At 36.8% G+C, this 25,602-nt stretch overlaps 2 protein-coding genes across 2 annotated transcripts in view; both read left to right on the top strand.

Moving 5' to 3' along the window:
* Positions 1 to 11,104: 11,104 nt before the first annotated feature.
* Positions 11,105 to 14,597, top strand: bglap (bone gamma-carboxyglutamate (gla) protein). Its single transcript, XM_028816998.2, has 4 exons — positions 11,105 to 11,246; positions 11,773 to 11,817; positions 13,086 to 13,170; positions 14,148 to 14,597. The coding sequence occupies exons 1-4, from the start codon at positions 11,186 to 11,188 to the stop codon at positions 14,248 to 14,250; spliced, it is 294 nt and encodes a 97-aa protein (XP_028672831.1). The 5' UTR covers positions 11,105 to 11,185; the 3' UTR covers positions 14,251 to 14,597.
* Positions 14,598 to 21,774: 7,177 nt separating this feature from the next.
* The window catches only part of LOC114662074 (WW domain-binding protein 11), a 49,099-nt gene continuing 45,271 nt past the window's right edge, over positions 21,775 to 25,602 (top strand). The window contains exon 1 of the mRNA XM_051934363.1: positions 21,775 to 21,981. The gene's annotated coding sequence lies outside the window, so the exon portion shown is untranslated. The remainder of the gene's footprint in view (positions 21,982 to 25,602) is intronic.

Genomic DNA, 25,602 nt, shown 5'->3' with positions numbered 1-25,602 from the left:
TTTCTTTTAGTACAGACTGAGGTTCCAATGTGCAGGAATACCAGAAGCCCAAGATGGACTTCTGGAAGGACAGCCTCAGTAGACCCAGAGTTCATTTCAAACCTGGAACTGATCCAGGCAGATAAGGCTTAAAAGCACCTTCTGGTTATTGTTCCAGTGAGCTTAGAATGTGTAGCTAGGTCCACTGCATTGTGAAAAATTCATATGGAATAACTAGAAAAACTTTCAATTTGAGTTGTTTTGCTTCTATTTAGCGAAAAAAATCTGCCAATGGGGTAAGCAAAATTTACTTGACAAGATTTCTTAATGCAAGCTAAATAATTGTCAACACAAACATTTGATAAGTCAACTTTTACAATAAGCAAAATAAGATTTAATGACATGATACAAATAATTTTCCACTTGCTTAGATTTAATTTTTTGCAGTGATGGTCTATGTGTTATTTTCCCATTGTTTGTTAAATTTTGTAATAAAAGCCTTTTTTTGTATTTTGTTCTTTTTGACTTCATGTGGGTTTGGGAATAGCTCAGCCTTGCCCTCTATTGTTTACAGTATAAGGTTTTATATACTGTATATCCACAGTATATGGTGGCTATAAGCCCAAACTGTAACTATCCCATGTCAGATTCAAAAATCCCTCATTCTATAGGCAAGCAATTAAAATTTCATTTGCATAGAAAAGGATATGTATTATTTATAACAACACATCCATTCCTAGGCAGGCTAATTGCCACCATGAAGAGAAAGCAAATTGGAAAAGACATATTAATGATAATAGTAAAAAAAGTCTAACAAAAACTCCTAAAGTAACTATAATTTGCTATACTTAGCTGAAAGCAAGATAATATGAAATAAAAATAATATGAGACAAACCCTGCAGCATCTTAAACAAAAGTTGGTTCTGCAAAAATAACGAGTCTTCAGTACTGATTTATTGTAAACGTCAAGACCACTTGGAGGGTAGATTATTCCAAAGTGTGAGTGTAAGACTGACCACAGCTATTCAGTGCACCCAGTTCAGCACACATTATAATAAATTCTTCATCATGCTTTTAGCATAGTCAGTTCAATATTGTTGAGAAACAGAGCCTAGGCCAGCAGCATCAGGCACAAGACAAGACCTGACTGTGAACAGTCCACCACATAGCACACTCATGCACATAACCACATTCACTAATGCAGGATCACTTTACGGTCGCCAATTAGACAACCTTTACATCTTTAGCATTGGAAAAGAAAACTAGAATATCTAGAGATGTAAAAGCCATGCAGACAAGGGGAGAACATACATGCTGCATGGACATAACTATCAAGCCAGGATATAAAGTAAGTCCTGTGGAGTTGTGGGCCATTTTTAGTGACTACAAGTACGAATTTCACTGTATTTTGTACATGTGGCAATAAACCTGAATTACTATGCCATCTTTAAGGTAATTAATATATATATATTAATATATATATATACTGCTCAAAACAATTAAAGGAACACATTGAAAACACATTAGATCTCAATGGGAAAAAAATTCATGCTGGATATCTATACTGATCTGCGGCGGGCTGGCGCCCTGCCCGGGGTTTGTTTCCTGCCTTGCGCCCTGTGTTGGCTGGGATTGGCTCCATCAGACCCCCGTGACCCTGTACTTAGGATATAGCGGGTTGGATAATGGATGTATATATATATAGACATATATATATATATATATATATATATATATATATATATATATATATATATATATATATATATATATATATATATATATATATATATATGTATAATACACAGCATCAGAGCCAACACAGAACACTAACTTTCATTTACCAGTGACTTTCTACTGGTTTGAGCTTCTTAGATTGGTCCTTTTGTAGAAAAGAAAAATAATATAAAGCAATCATTTAATAACTTCTTGACAAGCACATTTTAGATTGAAAGCCTGCTGTAGTAGGAGACCCGATGAACTGCTATCAAGAGGATTAATATTAAACTGAAATTATCTAATAAGCCTTTATTTAGTGTTTTTTTAAACTGAGTAATACTACAAATTGACAATTACATACTATTGATAATACATTTTATGTTTCAAGAAGCATTGTTTTTGTCACTTGCATTCAAAAATATGCAAACATACACACCCTGATATATAGACATATAAATTGCTTTGACCCAGACAACCTCATTCCTAAAATAATCATGTTTACGCTGCCCAAAAACAAACTTTTTTGCTTCAACCCAAGAAATAGAAAGGACTTGCTAATGCCAAACTCCATGACTGCCAATTCCATATAAAGAATTCGTAAGTATAAATATATACATCAAGGAAGAAGGCCCCTCCAAGTTTATCTAAGCCATACTTTGGGTCTTGGCAGGCAGCAACTAGTGGTGAAAGTTTAAAATTCAATTTCTAAATTCTGTTGGTAAAGCAGAAAACTGGCCAAAACACTTGAATCCAGAAAGCCTTGATAAGAAAATAAATGTTTTCAATTAAAATCATCATAGTTAACCTGATCTTGAAAGTGCATATGAGACTAATATCAGAATTGCACCATTGACACTGCGGAATTGAGAAAAAATAACAGCTTTATTTTTTTTGCACTTAAGTTAAAACCAGTATGCATTACTCAATGATTTTCAATGATCATATGAAATACAAATGTGCAAGTTAAATTCACTCATCATAACGTGAATATATGATAATATGGTTTGAGGACATTAGAGACACAATGGTTCAGCTGCGTAGCTTTCATCAGCTGTGAGAGTGGAAAGGTTACTTACTATACAAAGGAACCTGAGTAAGAAAATAGCCAGGGTAGACAAAAAAGGTGAATATGTTATTTTTGTTTTTCACTTATTAGCAATGATTTTTCCATCCTTAAAGTTTATCTTTTTATTTTAGCACTGTCCTTTCTGCATTTTTGTTTTGCATTTCTTTTTATTGCATATTTACATTGAACCACATCCCGATCTACTGAGCTCTACTTTTCAAACTTGACAGTTAATTTGGGTCATCTGTTGAAATTATAACATAACATCCTTAAATGCATTTAATCTAACTCATGTTTAACAGTGCTATGTTATGTTTTGGGCGGCACGGTGGCGCAGTGGGTAGTGCTGCTGCCTCGCAGTTGGGAGATCTGGGGACCTGGGTTCGTTTCCCGGGTCCTCCCTGCGTGGAGTTTGCATGTTCTCCCCGTGTCTGCGTGGGTTTCCTCCCACAGTCCAAAGACATGCAGGTTAGGTGGATTGGCGATTCTAAATTGGCCCTAGTGTGTGCTTGGTGTGTGGGTGTGTTTGTGTGTATCCTGTGGTGGGTTGGCACCCTGCCCAGGATTGTTTCCTGCCTTGTGCCCTGTGTTGGCTGGGATTGGCTCCAGCAGACCCCCGTGACCCTGTGTTCGGATTCAGCGGGTTGGAAAATGGATGGATGTTATGTTTTGATAAAATTGCTTAAAACAGTTGGTCTGTGAATTTATGTGTTGTGGTTAGGCATCACATTTTGCCATAGTATGCCATTGTATGCCAGTTATGGTATACCACTAGTGTTATTAAAATGCTGTTGAATCTTGGCACAATGTCAAATAGAGATGTCTAAATGGGCTCAGTATATGTTGCAGTAAAATGACACATTTCTGCCATACACTAAATGTTCCCTACTTATGTGTGGATTGTTTTCTTTTGTCAAGATGCTGCAGTACATATGATGATAAGAACTGTTATTAGCTGTTATAGCTACTGTATATGGAAAGAACTGAATGGATTTGCTGCTCAAGTATTTTACTTTCAGTTTTAAATGCTCTTGCAATCAAGCAAGATTGATTCCTGCTTTGTTGAATGACAATGTTGTTTCTGCTATCTGCAAAAGTAAATAATAAAATACAAACTGCTGGCATCCATGCCATATAATCTTCTTGACAATGGAGGAGTGACCATACAAATTCAAAGAAACAAACCATTGTTCCTTGTTTCATGTTGCAGGCTATTCGTGAAAACTTTACATCAAGCATGAAGCTCAACCACTACACTGCCAGATGAATGTCTCTACATTTAGAAATTAAAGCAAACATTGTATACACATCATATACAGTGTACAGTAACCCTACGAAACTTGACATGTAATTTTTGTTTTTAGTACATCGTTTGCTTTAAGTACTTTCTTTTTGTTTAAAGCAAAGAAAGAATAGGATACTAATCTTCATTGCTACTATTTAATACCAACTTTTGTTGTACAGATATTTGAAAATGTTCACAAACACATTAAACAAGAAACCTCCTACATGTAAATAGAGTTTCCAAATGTTCTACATGTTTTACAAGTAAGCGTGAAGGTGAAACAGAAATAAGAACCAAGGGAGGAAGAGATTAAAACTTGATTGCAAATTCCAGCTTACTATGCTGGATCTTTTGCATTTCAACAAAATCTCCCTGTAATAATAATAATATTAAGGTCAGCGAAGCTTTTCTTTTGACATGTTGCTCTTCTGTGTTTAAATTTATAATAAAAATGAACAATGATGATTGATTAAACCCCTTAATTGCTACAAAGTATTTTTTAAAGTAAGTAGTCATAAAAGGCAGTAATTTTAATAGCAACACTATACCTAGAATGACCCCAGGGAGATGAAATTACACAAACAGAGAGAATTAACTAAAGAACAAAAAATGGGCTGTTCACCTCAACTTTCTCTCTTTCTTTCTCTAAATCTGTAACTGGCAGAGTGATTTCTGCTGAAGAACCAAAATCACCTCCAGTGTAAGGGTGGCCATACATTGACTCCTGAAGAAAACAGGCTGGGGACCGTGCTAACAGCTCCTTGTATCCCTGCACCCCTAGCATTCTGTTACCCTTTAAATGACTCTTTGTGAGGCAATTATCTAGGTTACTGTTTTGTTAGAGGGACACCACTGTCCCAAACATTTACTTTTGGGACTATGTGCTCTGTAGTAGTCAGGGGGTGCTGCCATTCATGGCGTTCCTTTCCTTTTCTTAAGCTCTCTGGCCAAAGGGACAGATATCTGTACCAACTGTTGGGTTATCTGCCTTCAAGAATCGTGGAGAAGCATTGCATAATTCCCCCTGAATGCCACCTCTTTCTAATATTCATGCTAGTATTTCTTCCTAATGGTTTTACACACAGTGCTGGTGCTGGGTTATAGTGTACCCTAGGCCGAGCTTATTAGTTTGCCAACCGACTGTTCGGTAGCTGTTGGGTCCGCCCCTCCAGTGATCTACCCCTTAAGTTAGTGCCTTAATGGTGGCATCGGCCCTGCTTACAGCGTAAACAGCTGGACTTACAGGCTCTAGAGGGTCACATACACTCGCTCCTAGTGACATGTGCAAGGCCTTTAATGTTGCCATTTGGCTCTTTTACATCTCTGGAGGCTTTCTGTGGGTTGACCTCCTGCCCTGTGCATACTTGGTGATGCTCTTGTTCTTGGGAACCTCTTGCAAACCCACTCCTACACTCCCATACACACATCCAATATAAAAGAAACATTTGGAAAGGTATATACAGTGATCCCTCGCTATATCGCACTTCGTCTTTCGCGGCTTCACTCCATCATGGATTTTAAATGTAAGCATATGTGAATATATATCGCGGATTTTTCACTGCTTCGCAGATGTCTGCGGTCTACAGTACGTGTGTTTCCTCAGTTGATTTGCCCATTTGAATTCAAACAAGGGACGCATTTGCATTCAAACAAGGGACGCTATTGGCGGATGGCTGAGAAGCTACCCAATCAGAGCACTCGGTTAAGTTCCTGTGTGCTGCTGATTGGCTCAGCAACGGAGTGCTGCATTAACCAGGAAGTCTAATCTCACTCATTCAACATTAATGCACGTTACTGCTAATGCTTCAGGATTGCAGAAAAGGTAAAAGTTTTGGATATGTTGAAGGAAGGAAACAGCTACACCGCTGCAGGACACAATTACAGCATCAATGAGTCCACGATTCTTTTTATTTAAAAAGGAGGAAAAGCATATAAGATCTACGGCCGCAGTGTCCTTTAATCAGGGTGCAAAACAAGTTGCAAGTGGATGTGATAAGGCAGTAGTCTGGATGGAATCTGCTTTAGGGATTTGGATTGAAGAGTGATGGAAGAAGAACAACGGCGGTGCTAAACAGTCGCCTGAAGAGGCTCCTTTAGAAAAGCTGTAACGCTATCCTTTGTTGTGCAGTAAAATTAAACTCATCGTTATCGGACAAGTCGTCGTGTCATTGTTGGTGAGTAACCATAATTAATTATTTACGTACAGTACTTATTACATGTACATAGTTTAGTGTCGCTGTACACACATTTTACTGTATACAATTTTTCTTGCATTGTACGTATTTATTGCTGGTGGCCTGTCTGTTGTAATGGCTGTAACGTATTGATATCGGAGACGCTCGATATCTTTAAAATAATATTTAGGTTTTACTGTATGTAAATTGTGTTTACATACATAATTTCAACGAATCTTACCTAATATCTAAGAGAATACAAAGGGTTTATGTTGTATAACTGTGCATGAAATGTTTATTATAGTATGGGAGAGTTTATAAGGGCTTAAAATATATAAAAATAACCATATAAACATATGGTTTCTACTTCGTGGATTTTCTTATTTTGCAGGTGGCTCTGGAACGCAACCCCCGCGATGGAGGAGGGATTACTGTATATATATATAGTGTATTCATTTTGTTTGCTTTTATACAATATAAAGCATTTATCTGTATAACAATAAGAAAGTGTTTTTGATTTAAAGGAACTAATGTGGCTGTTGTTGCCAGAATAAGACCCAGACTCCCATGGACCTCTAATGGAAAATTCAGTTTTCAGAAAATGGAAAGTTGGATGAATGGATGTTTACACTGTGATTATCAACAGGTGTTTCACTTAGTTTAGCTTTACTGAAAAAGAAGAAAAAACAAATTGAAACTACTGGCTTGGCTTTTTCTGCCACCTAGTGGAAAAATATTTTAACTACCGTGCCATTACCTGAAAAAGAAACATATTTAAATTGAAATGAATTAGTTGAGCTGATAAAAATGTTTCTAAAACATACATTTTGGGAAAAATTAAATGTAGTTCTGGGAAGCACCTTAAAATGGATTTTTATTGTGATTTGCAATAAAGCCATACCTAATGGCCAGAGAGTTGAAACAACCATTTACAGAAAAGATTTGAAAGCGATTCTTGGGGTGAAACAGACATCTTCTATTTATAAGCAATAGATGAATGGGTGATGTGAAGAATGCATTCACAACACCATTTGAATTTGAATTTCCATTCCATTTATCTGCCATCTTTAATGTGTAACTTCAAAGGAAGATATTCATTGTATTATCGATTATTTGCACCATTCAACAAATATCTTTTACAGGACACTCCATCTAATATTAAATAATCAAGTTGCAATTCCACTTATTTTCTCAATGTCAATATACTTATCCATTTTACTAATAAATGATATACCGTAACAAACCAATTAACTCCCATTCAACTTCATGGGGGCTAGAGCCTATGCCAGCAGCACAGGGCACAAGCAACCAGCCCTTAAAAGGCCATCAGTCCATCACAGAGTGCACTGACACACACACACCAATTTAACACCAGTTCAGCTAACTTGCACATCTTTATGGATGTGGGAAAAAAGCTAGTATACCCACAGAAAAACTCATACAGATGTGTAGTTCTGTGTTCAGTACCACTAATCAGTGTGCCACCACGCTGAGACACTTTGTTTATTTGTTGTTATGGTGACACATTGAAGATGCTGCATCAGTGGCAAATTGTAAACAGTTGCAGGTAGCTAAATCCTTATTAGCTGACTTCATTCTTAATTGTATTCTGGCAGTCTTGCTGTCTCATATATTTATAAAAAGCCCTTCACTATGTGGGTGCTACATTCAGCAGGACACTTATTCATGAGTGAGCCATTCTAGTTTAGATTACACTGCATTTGCGGCAAAGAGTATAGAGGCAGTGAGCACAATATTGATACTTTGATTAATTTCTAGAAATACTACTGTAAAGGTTTTGGAAAAAAACATTTATGGATTAAATATATTTATAAAATTTCATGTGGACCCATTAATATATATATTGGAGTGGTGGGATATGCGCTGGCAATCGGAAGGTTGCCGATTCGAATCCCCTAAATGGCAGAAGTGACACTGCTCCATTGGGCCCTTGAACAAGGCACTTCGTCCTCAGTATGACGTTAATCTGCATCCAGCCCTGCAAGCAGGTCCTCCAACTTACAGGGAAAACTTTGGGGTTGGTGGCAGAATTGGCACTCCAGCTACCGCAAAAAACCTCACACTGTTCCAGTGTGGTGCTGAGGTGTCACCCACTGCACTCGGGTCCCAATCCAGGTGGTTCCTCATGTGGTGGGTGTGGCAACGCTCTATCAGCGAATGCTCCCAACCTCTCTATCCCATTAATAAGAATGCACTACTATTTTGCTGTTATATTGTACAACTATAATTGGAAAGCACAAACAGCTTAAACAAAATTTAGTCATAATAGACTGAGTAGGCTGAAACAAACCAGTCAATGGTTATTTCGAGGAAGAGCACCTAGAGGGGCTGGTGAGATGGGAGAAGCTAAAGAGAGAGAACTGAGCTGAGAAAGATGAGAAGAATATAAAGACTAGCAATCAAGGAAAGTTTTACAGAAATAAAGTTTATAGTCACTTATTTGAAATATCCAGGTGAATAGCTGATTTATCAGGGCTATAACATATTATACGATTTTTTCTATTTTGTCACATATTACATTTTCTGTTTTTAGTGCTGCATCTATAAACTTGTGTAGTTTTATGTGTGTATATTACTAATAATGCACCAAACAAGGCTGCAGTGAAGTGAATATAGATAACAGCAACTTTATAATCTGCATTATAAATATGAATACAAGTGCGGTGAGTTGGCATAGTGTCAGATCTCGGAATACTTTAGAAAGACACATAGCACAACATTCATAGTCTTATTAACACACACATCCTAGGAAAGATGGAGGAGAACCCAAACAGGCAAAATGAGAATGCATAGACTGCACACAGAAAATAACTGGTAGCAGAAGTTAAATTTGGACACGTTCTGTGCAACAGCAGCACAAAACACTGTGTCATATCTATCGAATAGTCTAGTTCATTGTTTCTTACTGGGGCACAACATTCTGTCGAGTCTTAAGACACTGTCACATACGTGTGCATGGGAGGCACCTAAAGGGCTTAAATGATTGCAATTACTTGCCAGACCAGGGGATGGCAGTGTTCGCTCTTCTGAAGACCAGCTGAAGGAAATCCCACCTGAGTCTAAGGACATTATTTCTCTTTCCGGTTATTCTGTCATCACTTCTAGTTCCAGCCCTTCTGACATCATTTCCTTCAGTTCACCTATATAACCACAATTTGCATTAGTTTTACTCATTTCTGTATTGGACTCAAACCTGTAAAAACACATTTCTTTGCTAAAACTTACTTGTTTTTTCAAATATATGGAGTGACTACCCCAAACCTTTTTCTGTTTTTGTACTCTTTAGTTCCACAATATATTTAAATATTACTTCCATCCATCCGTTTTCTGAATCTGTTAATTCCAGTTCTCAGATACAGGGATCTGGACTAAATCTGCAACACTGATGACAAGGCAGGAAAAAGCTCTTGTTGGACACAATTCCATTGCAGGATACTTCCATTCTCATCTCACAATTTTGCATTGCAAATAAGTACCTTGAGAAACCCCATAGCAAAATTGGGAGATTATGCAAGGAATAAACACAATGGGAAGGCTGGGATTTGAACACACAAACTCTCTAAATATGAGATGGCTGCAGTATGTACACTGCCACTGTACCAATACAAATCTCTCTATATATAAAATCCAACGTCTGTCTGCCTGGCTGCTTTTCACAAGAAAACTACTTAACATATTTAGATTGGGTTTTTTTCTAGAATTGTCTTGAACATTCCGGTTGTTTTTGTGACTTTTCTCATCGCGCTTAATATCATAGTTCACTTGCAGGAGTTACCGTAATTATTTGTGCTAATCCGAGAGGGGAGGGGGAAGCGTGATGTCAGGAGTGGGGAGCCAGGCAGGGCCCTCCTTAGTCACGCGCCAGCCTCCGAGTCAATTTACTGTTCATCACGCTTTGGAGTGTACCTTGACTCCACTTAGCTAGCGATACCTGTTTGTTTATTGCTTTTTAAAGTTTGTCCTATTTCACTACTACGTAGGCAGAGCTATGGGGGACAGCTAGTATTTACTAAATTTAAGTTAACTCTATACACAGAATAAAAGCAAAAAAAATGAAAATTACACTTGAGTAAATATTCAATATATTATTTAGAAATATTCTTAACATGAAACACTCCTTAGATTATATGTTTACTAAGTATGTGAATCATTGTTATTGAAATTAATTGTATACCTTACATTGTATCTAATATACATTCATTTTTCATCTTTCAACAAACCATCATGGCACTTGATCTAATTTTAATTACAAAGATTTAGTATTATTTTTAAGTGTTTGGGAGGGAGATAGCAGAATGCAAGTATTATAACTTTTATCTTCTTGTAACATGTCTTACTGTGTGAAACTACATCAAGAAAGACAGCTTACCTGCTTGCCTTCCACCAAATATAATCAAAAATAACATAGACTCCTATCCACCGTTCATGTTTGCCTGCATAATCTACCTGTCAGTGATTTCCTTGATTAACAACACTTGCAAATCTAAATTTGTATGGTCCTGGCAAGGAGAAGCCTTCCTAGGTTCACTGATGGGGCAAGATTAAAATATTATTCAGAGTTAGCAGTTTCCTGCTCAGTAATTTTAAAAATGACTGAAAACGTCTGAAAAAAGCACAAAAAGAATAAAACATATCATACTAGTGTATATTTGTGGAATTTGAAGCAAAGAGAGACTGATCACCACACAAGACAGATAGGTCCTGGCTCTGTTCCCAATGTGGTTGACCACTTTTTTTTTTTTTTGTTTTGGCTTTTCTATTCAATTCAGTCGGACGTGGACCTTGTGGGTTGACCTTGGCACTTGACTTGGTGGTGTGTAGAGGGGCGTTAGACTGTGTGGCAGAGTATAAATTTGAGGGGACACCAGATAGGAAATCACATCAAGACGGAAATCATCTAAAGGCATCTCAAAAGAGAGAAAGCAATTGAAGAAGGCAAACATGAGGAACCTGACACTTGCTGTTCTTTGTGCTGTCATCGCAATTTGCCTCTGTCATGGGGGTGAGTATACTCTTTAAATGTTCATCTTTGCTTCTGTTTTATTGGATTATGAAAAAACATGCTCAAGTATATTTATTGATTTATCAATAAAGGTCTAATAACATTGTAAGAAACCTATTTCTTTCAGCTATAATGATGGTGTTTTGAAATGACAACATGTATTAAATCATTTTTAATATTGCATTAATTTTTTCAGACTTTAGTATGCTTTCTTGGTGTTCAGATGTATATTTACTAATGTGTTAAAGGCTATGAATAATCTACTAAAAAGTAGTAATATGCTTGGTATTATATTTTACATATAATATATTTAAACACTGAGGAAGGCAAGGCAAAAGAAGTTCAGACTTTTCCCATCATGCTAGGTTCTTTCTTTGTGCCAGTTGCTTCTGTGATAGCAAGATAAACTGAACACAGCAGGTGTAAAGTTAGATGTATACTATATTTATATACAGACAAAAGTCAAATAATAAATACTGTATTTTGAAGCTTTAAATGAAAATAATGCCATGATAATATTTTCCAGATTCTGACAACTCTGTTAGCGCCCCTGATTCTCACAGTTCAGAAGGTAAATGGTTTTCTTATTTAAACATGACTTACTGTATGCATAAATTGTAACCATTTCTGAAAAATGCACTAGCAGAGTAAAAAGTAAGGAAGCAATGGAAGTTTTAAGTAATTGATACAGTATTCATATGGTTTTTGGGTCATTGTAAAGTGCCATTCATAGTAAGCACTGCCACAAAGTGCTCTATACAGATATTAATGTTGCTGTCAATAAAGCAGGTTTAATAGAATTTATTTATTGTTTATAGCTGTATCTTTATAAGAAGAATGAACGTGTGTACATTGATCATTTTATGCTGCCCACAGACTAAAGGGAATTCTCTGCCAAGCTTTTCTTTTCCTAGTACTTAGCATTTAATTCAGAATACAGTTTAAATGTCTTACTATACTGATCTCAAATTAATATTAAATGAATGAATAAATTATCCTGATTACCCAAGACATTCACTAGTCAACTGCTGTAAGTATATCTCATGAACTTTAAAACATTATCGTTGATTTAATTATAATGTGGGCATTTATTAAACTTGTACTGTCTGGAAATGATAAAATACACATATTTTCGACTAGACTATGTAGATTTATTAGTGTATTATTGTACCTATAATGGAAAGAAGTAATTTGAATACTCCCTTTAGGGTGCACTCTTTGACTAACAAGAGATTATAAACTAAACTTCTTAAAAAAATAACCAAGTGAGAAATATATAAGTAAGTGAGATTAATGTTACATCGTATGAGGTTGATCTCTGGTAACTATAAAACTAATCTACAAGAAACAAAACTCAGCTAACAAAGCTGTCAGGTCTACCTGAATCAGATGGTTTGCAGTGAAGCTACTTTATGCCCTCTTCTAATTATCCTAACACTAGTTCAACATAACTAGATTTAATGTGTAATAACAATCAAGGTTACTATCATTTGGCTGTGTCTGTGAGAACCTAAATGAAGAAAATACCATTCTTCCTACAGATCAGCAGGCTCCACATCATGAATGAAATAAATGGACACTTGAGTTCTCTGGTCTTCCCTAAAAAAACCTTCTATGTTCCCTTTAATTTAGTTCCCACTAGCCTATTCCAATAGTAACACTCTTGACAATACAAACACATTCACACAAACTAAATGGCACAAGATTTGTTTTAACTAATGTTTGAAATGTGACAAGGTTCAAGCAAGTCTCTGTTGTAAAAAAAATTCTCCTTATTGTCCTACTGATACAACTGAATTGCGTTAATGTAAGCTGTTATTTTTTCTTCTTTTCCTTTAGACTTCTTTGTGAAGCGAGACACAGCCTCTTCTTTTGTGAAGCGCCTGAAGAGAAATGCAAATTACAGCCCCCAGCAGCTGGAAAGGTAATAAACTACAGTATACTAAAAAAATATTCATTTCTTATCATTGCACAGACACTAGTAAACCTAACAGAAAGGAAACAGAGAGTTTTTGCAGATCATTCCAAAAACCATACAAATGATCTTATGCTTATCCAAGGATAATGAGATGGCATGGTGGCTGCTATTGCTTCAGGGTTTTAATTTTTGCCTCAGAAATGTCTTTTTCTGGTATTTATGTACTTCCAATGTGTGTGTTGGTTTTCCTCTGGCCACTCATATTCTTGCATGTTAGTTTATTTAGTAACTCCAAATTGGACTACTCTGAGTAAGTGTGAGTTGGAGTGAGTTGGGTTTACCTTGCAGTGGCCTGGCATGAGCAGAGGTGCATACCTCCTTGTGACTGTTGCTGCCAGGATAGGTTCTGGACTCAAAGACCTTTAATGGAGTCAAATGGGTTTCAAAATGGATGTCCACAATACAGAGTCCAAAGTTACTCTACCTACCATACAGGTTGTCAAGCACAAAAGCCTTAGTTTATAGAATAAGAACTGGATATTCATAGAAAAAACAGAACATGAAATATTTAAACACAAAAAGTCTTAATTGTTACACCTTGTACTTATTTATAGATGTGTAGATACTTTTATGTTTTTAATCCTTAAAAATATTTAATTCATCATATCCATGTACATATGATAGGGTTGAAATGCTAAAAAATGTGAAGCATGAGGCAACACCCCGTAAATGTAAATGTAAGGATTTGACATCCCGTCAACCAATGACAGCATTGGAAGATAGGAAAAAAAGATAGCAAAAAAAATTACAGTTTAATCAATCTATAAAGACACTTTTTCTGCAAGACTGCAATTGCTAATAAAACATTCAATCATACATTGACCACAATTATGATAATTTATTCTGAATGATTCTGGAAGCATGAATGCTCATGAGTAATCTGTTTAGTTTTTTCTCTGTTTCTTTCTCCCTTTTTTTTCCAGTTTGCGTGAGGTGTGTGAAGTCAACTTGGCTTGCGAGCACATGGCAGAGACTGCTGGGATCCTCGCTGCCTATCAACAATACTATGGACCTATTCCTTTCTAGACCATTCGGAATATGAATAACAGAGGACACCCATGCCCAACCACCCTGACCCCTCTGCTATGTAACCACTAAATGATTAGGCCACCATCTGCCCAAAAATGGCCGGGGTTAAATTTGCCAGCCATTGATGGGAGCAAGAATCTGCATTTTCTGCACAACTGCACCAAGTACAATGTGAAACAAAGCTTTCAATGTGACAAGTTATCATCTATGTCAGCACAGAAAGTACTGGATGATATGTATGTTCTTTTAGACTGTTAGAAGTTTTGAAATGTATTTGAAAGTGTTAAAATGATTGAAGACTGTATTATAGGGTGCCTCTTATATTAAAATGTATAAATATATAATTGAGTGATGTGTATATCTATGGGACAAAACACTTGAAACCAATGATTTTCTACATGTTTGAGGGATAATCATACTGTACTTTGTTATAAAACAGTCTTCCACTATGCCACACTATACAATGCAGTAACATAAGCTAAATGTTTTGTAACTTTTTTCTTTGGTATTATATCCAACCTTGTATAAAACTGTCAGCTGTAACTAACATATATTAAAATAATCCCATAAAAACCTCTACAAGCTCTAAGAATATTAGTATGTAAAAAGGAGAGATTAAAATTATCTCATCTTCTTACACACACACTTAAAACTGAACTTGGAGTCACTAGTTATTAACTTTGTCATTGGGATGTGAAAGAAAACCAGAAAAAATAAAGAAAAAGATATTTGGGAAAGCCATGCAAACTCCATCTAGACATTGACCAGGCAGGGGTTCAAAGCCAGACTCCTGAACATGTGAGGAGGCAATGTTATCCACTGTACCACCGTATCCATTCAATTGCAAATTGCTTCATGATGATAAGGAAAGATGAGAAATCAGAAGATTTAATCTTTTTAGTTTCAGCTCATGGGGATTCTAAGGGCTCTGAGCCTATGGAAATGCACTGGCAATTGGAAGGTTGCCGGTTTGAATCCCATAAATGCTAGAAGTGATTCCACTCCTTTGGGCTCTTGAGCAAGGGCCTTAACCTGCAATCGCACTGTCCTGGGTATATGTTAACCTGCATCCAGCCCTGCAAACATGTCCTCCAACTTGCAGGGAAAACTCCAGCCTCTGTAATAAAACCTCGCAACTATTCCAGTGTGGTGCTGAAGTGTCATCCGTTGCATGGCTGCACTCAGGTCCTAATTTGGAATCCTGAGGTGGTTCGTCATGTGGTGAGTGCCACAATGCGCTGTATCAGTGCATTCTTCCAACCTCTCTCTCATATGGAGATTAACATTAAGAATGTTGAATGACACAGTAGTACAGTGTTAATGTTTACTGCTGCTGAGCTCTAGCACACACATTATCTGTGTTAAGTTGAGTAGATAGATAGATAGATAGATAGATAGATAGATAGATAGATAGATAGATAGATAGATAGATAGATAGATAGATAGATAGATAGATAGATAGATAGATAGATAGATAGATAGATAGATAGATAGATAGATAGATACTTTATTAATCCCAATGGGATTTAGTATGGTCTCCCTGTGTCTGTATGTATTCCTCAGAATTCTTTGGTTTCTTCCCATAACATAAAGACATACAATTTAGGTTGACTAGAAATTCTAAACTAACCCAGTGTGAGTGAGTGAATGTGTACTGTAATGGATTGCATACTCTTCAAGGTTTAGTTTCTTCCTTGAATCTGATGTTATTAAGAAATCTGATGTTACTCAGTCATGACCTTATATTGGAATAAAATGGTACAGGGAAAGAATGGGTACATGGTAAGAATAGTGAAAGTGACATCATTGTTACTCATTATTCACAAATGCAAATGTATAAATAAAAATGCATTATTCATTATGATGATCCCAGTCTGGAATGCATTTCTCGAAAATGATTGATCCTTATGAATAATGATCAAGACAGTAAACGTAAGTAAAGAAAGAATACTTTTTGCAAAAGTTTCTCAAAGCCCTTCTTCTTCTGATATTTAACAAATGTGTTAAAAGTATTTTTGTTGGCTCCTCTCCAGTGTCAAAATCAGGTAAATAAAACTGCCCATAATGGGAACATCAAAATCGAATATATAGTATATAGTATAGTAACAATAAATCTGCAATTGTGAAAAAAATGCAACAAAACTAAATTAAAACACATGAAAGCACACAAAATAAATGCCAAATTAATTTAACATCTTAGTTGAAAATCTTCAAATGGGTTCAAAATGTGACATAGCTTTCTTATAAAAAAGAACAATGGTGAGCAGCTATAGGAAAAGGACACAACAATTGACAAAAGAGGAGTTAAAACAACTTATGCAATAGGTGGCAAAAAATAAAGAAGTGTTGTAGAAGCCCCTGAGCACTTGTGCAGGCACCAGAATTGCATCCTCCACATACCCAGAATGTGCCCCACAACAGTGTATGTGCTTTGGTGTGAGGTGTTATACCTCTTTTCAGCCACAGTTTGGGGATTCAACACTGGAGTTAGCTGGTATTCGTGAAGAGGATAACCACTGTCTCTCAGTAACCAGGAACTAGCAAACGCACCATCTCTTGCCTTCTGACACAATGCAGACTTCATCCAGATATAAGCATTGTGTGTACTCCTAGGCCACTTGTCCACAATGTATGTAAAAAGTAGATAATGGTTGCATATCACCTGGATATTTGGTGTCAAGAACCTTTTTTGACAGGTGTAGATGGGATTAAAGAGGCTGGGAGTGTGAATAGGGATGAGCATTCCATCTACTGCATGTATAATGCAATATATGCCTGCAATGGTATGAAAACAACTTTAGCATCATGCAAGCCATCCCCTTCTACTGGAAGTTGCATGCAGTTTAGTTCATGGTACAATAGTCTGGCTACTATTTGCATAGATTTGGACAGAGTAGTCTTGCTGAGACCATGTGCATCAGTGACAGTCCATGGAATCCAACAGTGGCGGGGAAACAGATGATGTTGCCTTCATTGCCTCATTTTACTGTTGTCCTGGAAGAGATTCACAGCCAGTTGTGAATACCCCTAATTGTAAGGTCATATTCCTTTTCCTCAAAAAGTGGTTTTCTCTTGTAGATATAGAGAGAGCCGGTGTAACAAGAGGAGATGTTTTAGTATTTTTGTGGTCTTGTTGGTAAGTAAAAATAAAGGTGATTGTGAGACTTAGAGACAGTTTAATGCAGTAGCTGCAGCTTCTGGATGGGATTTCTTTATTGCAGTAGTAGTGCCTCTGTCAAATGTACCAACCATCAATTCCTGTACTTCCAATTTCTTTCTCCACGTAACCAATCGCCACACAATAAGTGACTGTAATAAATGTAAAACCAGCTGTAAGCTTAGAATGCTTCTTTTAAGTGTTCTTCTTTAAACCTTTAAAGAACATTGAAAAATCTTCATTATACATGTTTAATTATTCCATCCATCCATTCATCAAGGGTCACACCAGTCGCAGCAAGCATCGTACGCAAGATAGGAACAATCCCAGGATGGGGCGTCAGCTCATTATAGGCTGAATACAAGCACATGCATACACTAGTAGTATTTTATCTGTAAAAAGTAATATACTGTACATACAGTACTTTAATGCATTTCAGCATAAAATTATACCAACTATACATCCTTGTATACTAACAGCATGCAGTTCTTGGAAGCTCTTGGAAATCTAAATCAACTTAGAAGTGAGTCATCACCATGGGACAAGAAGTCAGTATGATTTGTACATATGTGCTCTCTTCTAATTCTTCCATTTGCAATGTCTTCTAACAACACTGAAGCAGCCATGGTAGTTGGAATAGTTTGACCATTCTGTGCACCATTATATTGTTACAGAATTATTACAATCAAGTGTCTTAAATTTGTAAAGAATATTCAATTAATTGTGGTATATTTGATAAAGTCCACATCATAAATGTGAATATGAAAAAGAAAGGGAAACCACAAAGAAACAGAAGCACTGCTTTGACGCTGGGTTCTGCCCGTTTACAAAACCAAGCAGAAACATACGTACGCATGGTTTGAGGCTTGACATGAGCATGGAAACAGGCAAACACAACATTTTTGTGCCTACGCACTGTTAATACATGAGGCCCATAGTCTTTTGGTAGGAGACTGTGACACAATATAAAGATGATATTTATGTTCTTATTTATGTGCAAACAGCCTTATAATGGGGCACTAGATGAAATGTGGTATTTAAAATAAATATTAATTAATATCTCTTAGAGGGCTCTACAATTTTCCAGACAAAGATGAAGGTTACTTTAAGTGTGAAGGAAGTCTTGTCTAACCAGCTATTGCCAATGCAAGTGTCATCATGAAATTAAGAATAAACATGTAATGAAAGCAAATAGGTTGTTTGGCTTGGCAACTGCTATTCCCATAGGAAACTTACACCACAATATAAACTTTGGCTATTATAATATGATTGATGTGCTTTTAAGATATTATTAGAAGTCGCACTGTTTACACTTCAATTCAAAAGGTTTATATATATTAAAATATACATTGGAAATAAACAATCCCAGGTAATTTAAAATAATTTGGAATTGTTTCTTATGCAGTTTCAACAGACCTTATAAAATGCATGTGACACAGTTATTCCTAACAAGATACTTTTGGAAGGTCTCTAAATACTATGAAAAATATATAGAAGTAGTTCAGCAACATGCAGAAATATTTTTAAATTACAATGGTTTCAGAAAGTATTCAGACACTGTAACTTTCTGAAGAGTTTATTATATTGTAGATTTAGTTTTAAATTGATTCTTTTGTCATTTTTGCCAACCAATCTGCACTCAATAACTCCTAATGACAAAGTGGGAACATGCTTTCAGAAAGGTTTGCAAATTTCTTAAAAATCAAAACATGAAATCTCTCATTCATATAAGTATTCAGACCCTTGAATCAGTATTTTGTAGAAGTCCCTTTGGCCGCAATTACAGCTTCAGATCTTCTGGGTAAGTCTTTAAAAGCATTGCACAGCTGGATTTGGACAATTTATTATATCGTTCCTGGCATGCCATGACCATGCTTCACTAGAGGGATGCTGTTAGGCAGGTGATGGGCAGTACCTGCTCTTTATCAGACATATTGCTTGGAGTTCTGCACAGAGAATTCAATTTTAGTCTCTTCAGACCAGAGAATCTTTTTCCTCATGCTCTGAGAATCCTTTAAATTCTATCAGATTCCTTTTATTTAAGAGTAACTTCTGTCTAGCCATTTTACAGTAAATGCTTGATTAAGGGAATGATGCTGAGATGGTAATCCTTCCAACAGGTTCCCCCAACTCAATAGAAGACTTCTGAAGCTCTGTTAGAGAGACTATTGGGATCTTGGTCACCTCCCCTAGCAAGGTCATTTTTGCCTGGTTACTAGGTTTGGCTGGACCACAAACTCTAGAAAGAGTCTTAGTGCTACCAAACTTCTTCCATTTCATAATTATTGAAGTCATTGTGTTCCCAGAAACAAACATATTCTGTTCTTGATCTATGCATCACCACAAATTTTATACCAGAGTTCCTTGGACTTTATAGCTTATTTTTGTCCTGACATGCAGTGTGACTTGTGGGACCTTATATACACATGTGTGTGTCATTTTAAATGACACCCAATCAAGTGGATAGGGCACAGGTGGACTCTAATCAAGTTCTAGTCACATCTCAAGGAGAATTAAAGCAAATAGAATGCACTTGACCACAAAAGGTTTGGAATACTTATATGAATCAGTGATTTCACTTTTTGATTAAAAAAAAAATCCAAATATTCCTGAAAACATGTTTTACTTTGCCATTATGGATTATTCTGTGTAGATTGAGGGGCAGAGTTGGCATGTGTATCTGTTTAAAATTAAATCTAAAACAGACTAATGTTTGCAGAAAGTGAAGGGTTCTGAATGTTTTCTGAATCCACTGTACACTGGAATATTATGTCAACGATAAAATAAAATAAAAATAAAGCAAGTGCCTTTTAAAATAATTTATCTAATATAACAAATGGAAATAACTGGACTTTTTTTGAATGACAGAATGAATGTATTTTGGAAAGCAAATATGAAGGCAAAATAAACTGGTAAGGATATTTTTCAGTATTATAGCAATTTAATGGAAATTGAGAGAGAGAAATGTATGTGAAATGTCATATTTATAAAAGAAAACTTATTTTATTTTTGAAATATGCATTAATAATTATTTTGAAAAAGGTTGATTTTTAAAACTAGATTATGTTTATGGGCGGCACGGTGGCGCAGTGGGTAGCGCTGCTGCCTCGCAGTTGGGTGATCTGGGGACCTAGGTTCGCTTCCCGGGTCCTCCCTGCGTGGAGTTTGCATGTTCTCCCCGTGTCTGTGTGGGTTTCCTCCGGGCGCTCCGGTTTCCTCCCACAGTCCAAAGACATGCAGGTTAGGTGGATTGGCGATTCTAAATTGGCCCTAGTGTGTGTTTGGTGTGTGGGTGTGTTTGTGTGTGTCCTGCGGTGGGTTGGCACCCTGCCCAGGATTGTTTCCTGCCTTGTGCCCTGTGTTGGCTGGGATTGGCTCCAGCAGACCCCCGTGACCCTGTGTTCGGATTCGGCGGGTTGGAAAATGGATGGATTATGTTTATTTACATTTCTTATATTTCTGTTGACCTAATAATTTAAATGAACCAATAAAAATCTGTATTCTTACACAAGTAGGTGCCACTTGTTAAGCTGTTTATTTGAAATTTGCCAAAAAAAAAAGTTCTTGTTTCCTATATGTCCTACAACACATGAATATCAGAATGCGGTGTTGCCAATGTAACTTTTAAGAAAAACATAGACCATGTAATCAAACAAACACGGAAAAACATAGACATAAATGTTTTACATTTTCTAATTAAATACAACAGCAGCACGTGTCAGCCAAATAAATCTAAGTGTCAAAAAACTAAATCATATTCCTAAAAAGCAGGAAATGTCAAATTCAAGCAGAACATTAAACAGGACTCTTCCTCACTCAAATCAACAACTTCACCTTTATAATTTTCTGTTTGTACTTTTCAGTTTCTCACAATATCGTTTATGCCTCTGTCCTTCTTTAATGTTTTTGATGACAGATTTTGGTGACTTCCAAATGTAGCAGTTGATATTTAATGACCTCTTTTGCTATCAGCACATGACTGACTGACATTAAGGCCTGTGCACTATGCAGGATGTGATGTCAAGGCACATGTCACCAATCACAATCACCAAGTTAATTTGATTATGCACAGACTAATAATTACATTTTAGAGATGCGCAGAGTTGATAAGTTTTTGTTAAGATATACAAAATAATACATTTATGTAAGAAACTGTGGTTCAAGAATTGTGCTAAAAGAAACAAATGATTGTGATGAAAAAACATAATCAAGAGACAAAAACACAGAAACAGAAAAACCTAGGTAACACTGTCAGTATGAAAATTGACAGCAACCTTAAACCACCATCTCTCATGTCACATGACGAGGACGACTGCCTCACGACACTACCGGTTTTCCGGAAGTCGTGCTGCGTGTATTCTAATTGTAATTCCGGTGATGGCGGTTGAATGCGATTCATACTGCAAATGGAGAAGATGGTGACTGTATTAGAAACGTGAACGGTGGTGATTTTAAGTTGTTTAATCAAGCATCATTTATAGTAACGCATGCAAAACGGAAACACAAAGAAAAGAAGTTGGGATCGACGTACGGCGTAGCTTTAAGCGCCGAAGAATTTCTGTGCAGAAAAAGTGAGTACAGTATTCACTGAGGTTCAAGCGTGTAAACCTAATCTAACCGTGTTGAAGGATTTGACGTACTTTGTAAAAAGTCGATGGTACTGCGGACCCTTCGGTGCTGACTTTAGCAGTTTTTGTTGTTGTTTTTACAAAATAATGAAGTATTTTCTGTGCGTTTCCCTGCGGGGTAATCGTCCACCTCGTAGGAGCACACTTTTCTAGCTTTCTCGCCCATGTGTAGGTTTCCCTCAGTATGCTACAAAAATATATAAATAAATATCCAAAAAAGTAATATTGTAGTTGAGATTCATTATATCTCAAGGTTTAACTTGCATTAGTTCTTAGTAGAAAATAAGATTCTTAGACTTTACATGGAACAGTATAAATGTCAACATAACGTACAGCTGAAATAAATGCTTAGGACGGGTTTATTACCGTGGGTGAAAATATTTAACATGATTTATGATTACATCCGGATCAATTATTTGATAAGTTATAAGTTAGTTCATTGTTTTAAACTAATTTAATTTGTATGACCATTTGAATATTTTTATTAGGCATCATTTTTCATTCAATGTTACTCTTCCAGTCCGCAACATTAAATTGTCAGAGCCTAGGCAGTGTGCTCACCAAATCTGTCCCTTCTTACTTCCAAAACATTTTAAATACTGTAACATCAAATGTTTTTTAGAATTAAATGGTAAATGATGGTTCAGTGATAAAGTAATTAGCACACCTGCCTAACGGTTCCAGGCAACTGGATTTTAACCCCATCCAAGTTTGGTTCCAGCCCTAAATTTGATGCTGCCGAGATAGGCGGTGGACCTGCTCAACCTAAAGCATAAATTAATCAGTATTAAAAATATGGGTTGATTTGATAAATGCTAAATATTCAGGCTACTTTTACCCTTTGGGATTCATAAAGTATATTAAGTCAGTACATTTCTCTTTGACTTCTTTCTAGTTTTTACACAAAATAACAACTGCATCCCACTCGTTCATTTTAATGTGAAATACATTTTTAAGTGTAAATGGGATAGTTGTTAAGAGATATTACAAGGTAATGTACACTGGAGTACAAAGAGATTTCAAAAACTACAAACATGCCCCAGTAAATGAGCTATTCCAGTAAAACTGTCCTTAAGCTACAAGTCAGACCGTAAACTGCAATATATTTGTGTTTGTGAAAGTATAATTTTTTTGAATTACTGTATATTTTTATTAGTGAATTAGGTCAGATCTTTTGTGAGTTGTAGTGAAAAATAGGAAAAACTACTTTTATGTTTGGTGTGTGAGGTTATCTGACAATTTGTTTGTAGAAGCTGAATTCACTAGGAGTTTACAGACTTTCAATCAGTAAATTAGTTAATCAGTGTGAGTACTGTAATTAACAGATTGAATTTACATCATATAAATCTGCCCTGCTTTTTATGGTCAAGCAGAATTTGTCAGCATTAGGGCTTTATAAGTTTGTTATGCTACAGTTCAACACAGTTAACACTAGAATTACCAGAGCCTACGAAAAAACTCGTAAATCCGTCCCACCTTAAATCGCGTCTTAAATCCGTTTGCACCTCTCCGCCAGAGTCCTTTGTCATCTAAATGTGCTGATAAAGCTACTAGCAGCCAGCTATTCCATCCCCCCACCGACTTAGAATGAACTTCTCTCCTAGCTCAAGCCTTGCCTTGATTTGATTACCTGGGATTGAAGTGGAGTTTTACAGTGGAAATAATTCTAGCGTTATTTGGAATACACGCATTTCATGTGTGTTCCATTTCTATAGTTGGCTGTGCAAACACATTTTTAAAACAGAAACGTTTTTCATATTCTAATAGTAAATGACAAAATGTAGGCATAAACTATATAACGTATGAAGCCTGAAGTCCATATATCAAAGAAACACTTTCACAAAAGGTACAAATAAAAGAACACGTGCGCCTTCATTCAAAAAAAAAATAAATAAATAAAAGCCGCGTTAGCATGCCACATTGACACTCTTACTACAACCGCCGCAGTGGCGTAATGGTATCAGCGCCTGACTGGGAATCAGAGGGTGGCGAGTTCGATTCCGCACGGCTCCACTTTGAGAAATTAACTGCTCTTATTCTTACAATTTTAGAATAACAATATAAATTTGATTTCAGTCTGTAACAGGCGGTGTAACTTATGATACTGGTAAAGGTTAGCTTTTTTTTTTTTTTTTTTTTTTTTAATTCACTTTTCATTCTCGCAGTCACATTCAGAATCAATCCATACAACCCCATCTGACACAGCTGGTTTCACATAAATAAAAGTGCACTTTTATTCAAGACTATAACCGAAGAATAAAGAAAGCAAGTTACAGTTGGTGGTTGATACGACAGCTTGCGTGGTGCAATGTTAAGAACTGCTGATTTCCGATCCGTGCTATATAAAATCATCACATTCAAATATTAACAGTTCCCACACACCCAAGGTCCGCCATTCCTACATTTACAACATGTGTACTTGTTGCAGTGTACACACCTCTCTGTGCTATGGTTCCTATTACAGTGAATGAGCACCTGACACTGTACTTTCTTCCCTGGGGGAAGCTGAGGTCTTAGAACGGAAGTTTGTTGACGCTGTATCATCTTTTCTTTTTCCATCGCCTTTTCCTGTAAGAAGCGACGACGAAGTTCCTCTGCAAGGTGAGCCATGAACACTCTTCTTTTCTCAGCGGACCCCATGCATGCCTTATACAGTACGTGTGCGTTCATCGCTGCTAGGTCAAGGATGTTGTACAACACACCTGCGTGTTCCTGTGCGCACTGAACAAGCACGCGCCTTCTGGTCCATGATGTCAACGCCACGCTGGGGAAAAAAGAAAGACAAATATATGTGACATTTTGAAGAAATCATTTTATCACCAGAAGAGCACCAGAATACTTCGTCACACTAATATTTTTTTCATTAGCATACCTTCATGTGGTTGTAGTCTGTGACCGTGTTTGTTTTTTTTTTTTTTATCTTGCCCAATCTCCACATCATGGTGCATTGTGCTGAGAATGCAGACAGACTTCATCTTTTTGGGCACATACACTGTCAGCATGGCACTGGGAGATCTAAACACCAGCGTGGAGAATTGTTCGTGTACTGAACTGACTTTAGCTGCAGGTGGAAGTTCCCGTCGCACTTTATTCATGGTGCCAAGCAGAGTTGTATTGCGGTGCAGCAGTCTATTAGCCAGCGAAAGTGACGTGAAGAAGTTGTCTGTTGTTACGGTTCTGCCTTTGTCCAGAAATGGCTCCATAAGCTTTATGACCACAGACTCGGAAAGTCTTTCTCCCGTGGGACGACTGGGATCTTTTCCTAAATAAGGAGTGGCATTGCACATGTACTTTGTCTCCAAATCTGCCGCAATCCAAAAAGGCAGAACCGTAACAACAGACAACTTCTTCACGTCACTTTCGCTGGCTAATAGGCTGCTGCACCGCAATACAACTCTGCTTGGCACCATGAATAAAGTGCGACGGGAACTTCCACCTGCAGCTAAAGTCAGTTCAGTACACGAACAATTCTCCACGCTGGTGTTTAGATCTCCCAGTGCCATGCTGACAGTGTATGTGCCCAAAAAGATGAAGTCTGTCTGCATTCTCAGCACAATGCACCAT

The sequence above is a fragment of the Erpetoichthys calabaricus genome, chromosome 12 (assembly GCF_900747795.2).
Source record: "Erpetoichthys calabaricus chromosome 12, fErpCal1.3, whole genome shotgun sequence".
In the NCBI taxonomy this organism is placed as follows: Eukaryota; Metazoa; Chordata; class Cladistia; order Polypteriformes; family Polypteridae; genus Erpetoichthys; species Erpetoichthys calabaricus.
This window is presented reverse-complemented; position numbering and strand designations above follow the sequence as displayed.

Excerpts from the sequence above, each read along its gene's own strand:
- bglap (XM_028816998.2), top strand. The coding sequence starts at position 11,186 with ATGAGGAACCTGACACTTGCTGTTCTTTGTGCTGTCATCGCAATTTGC. Across the intron at positions 11,247-11,772 it reads AATTTGCCTCTGTCATGGGG|ATTCTGACAACTCTGTTAGC; the intron begins GTGAGTATACTC and ends AATATTTTCCAG. Across the intron at positions 11,818-13,085 it reads TGATTCTCACAGTTCAGAAG|ACTTCTTTGTGAAGCGAGAC; the intron begins GTAAATGGTTTT and ends CTTTTCCTTTAG.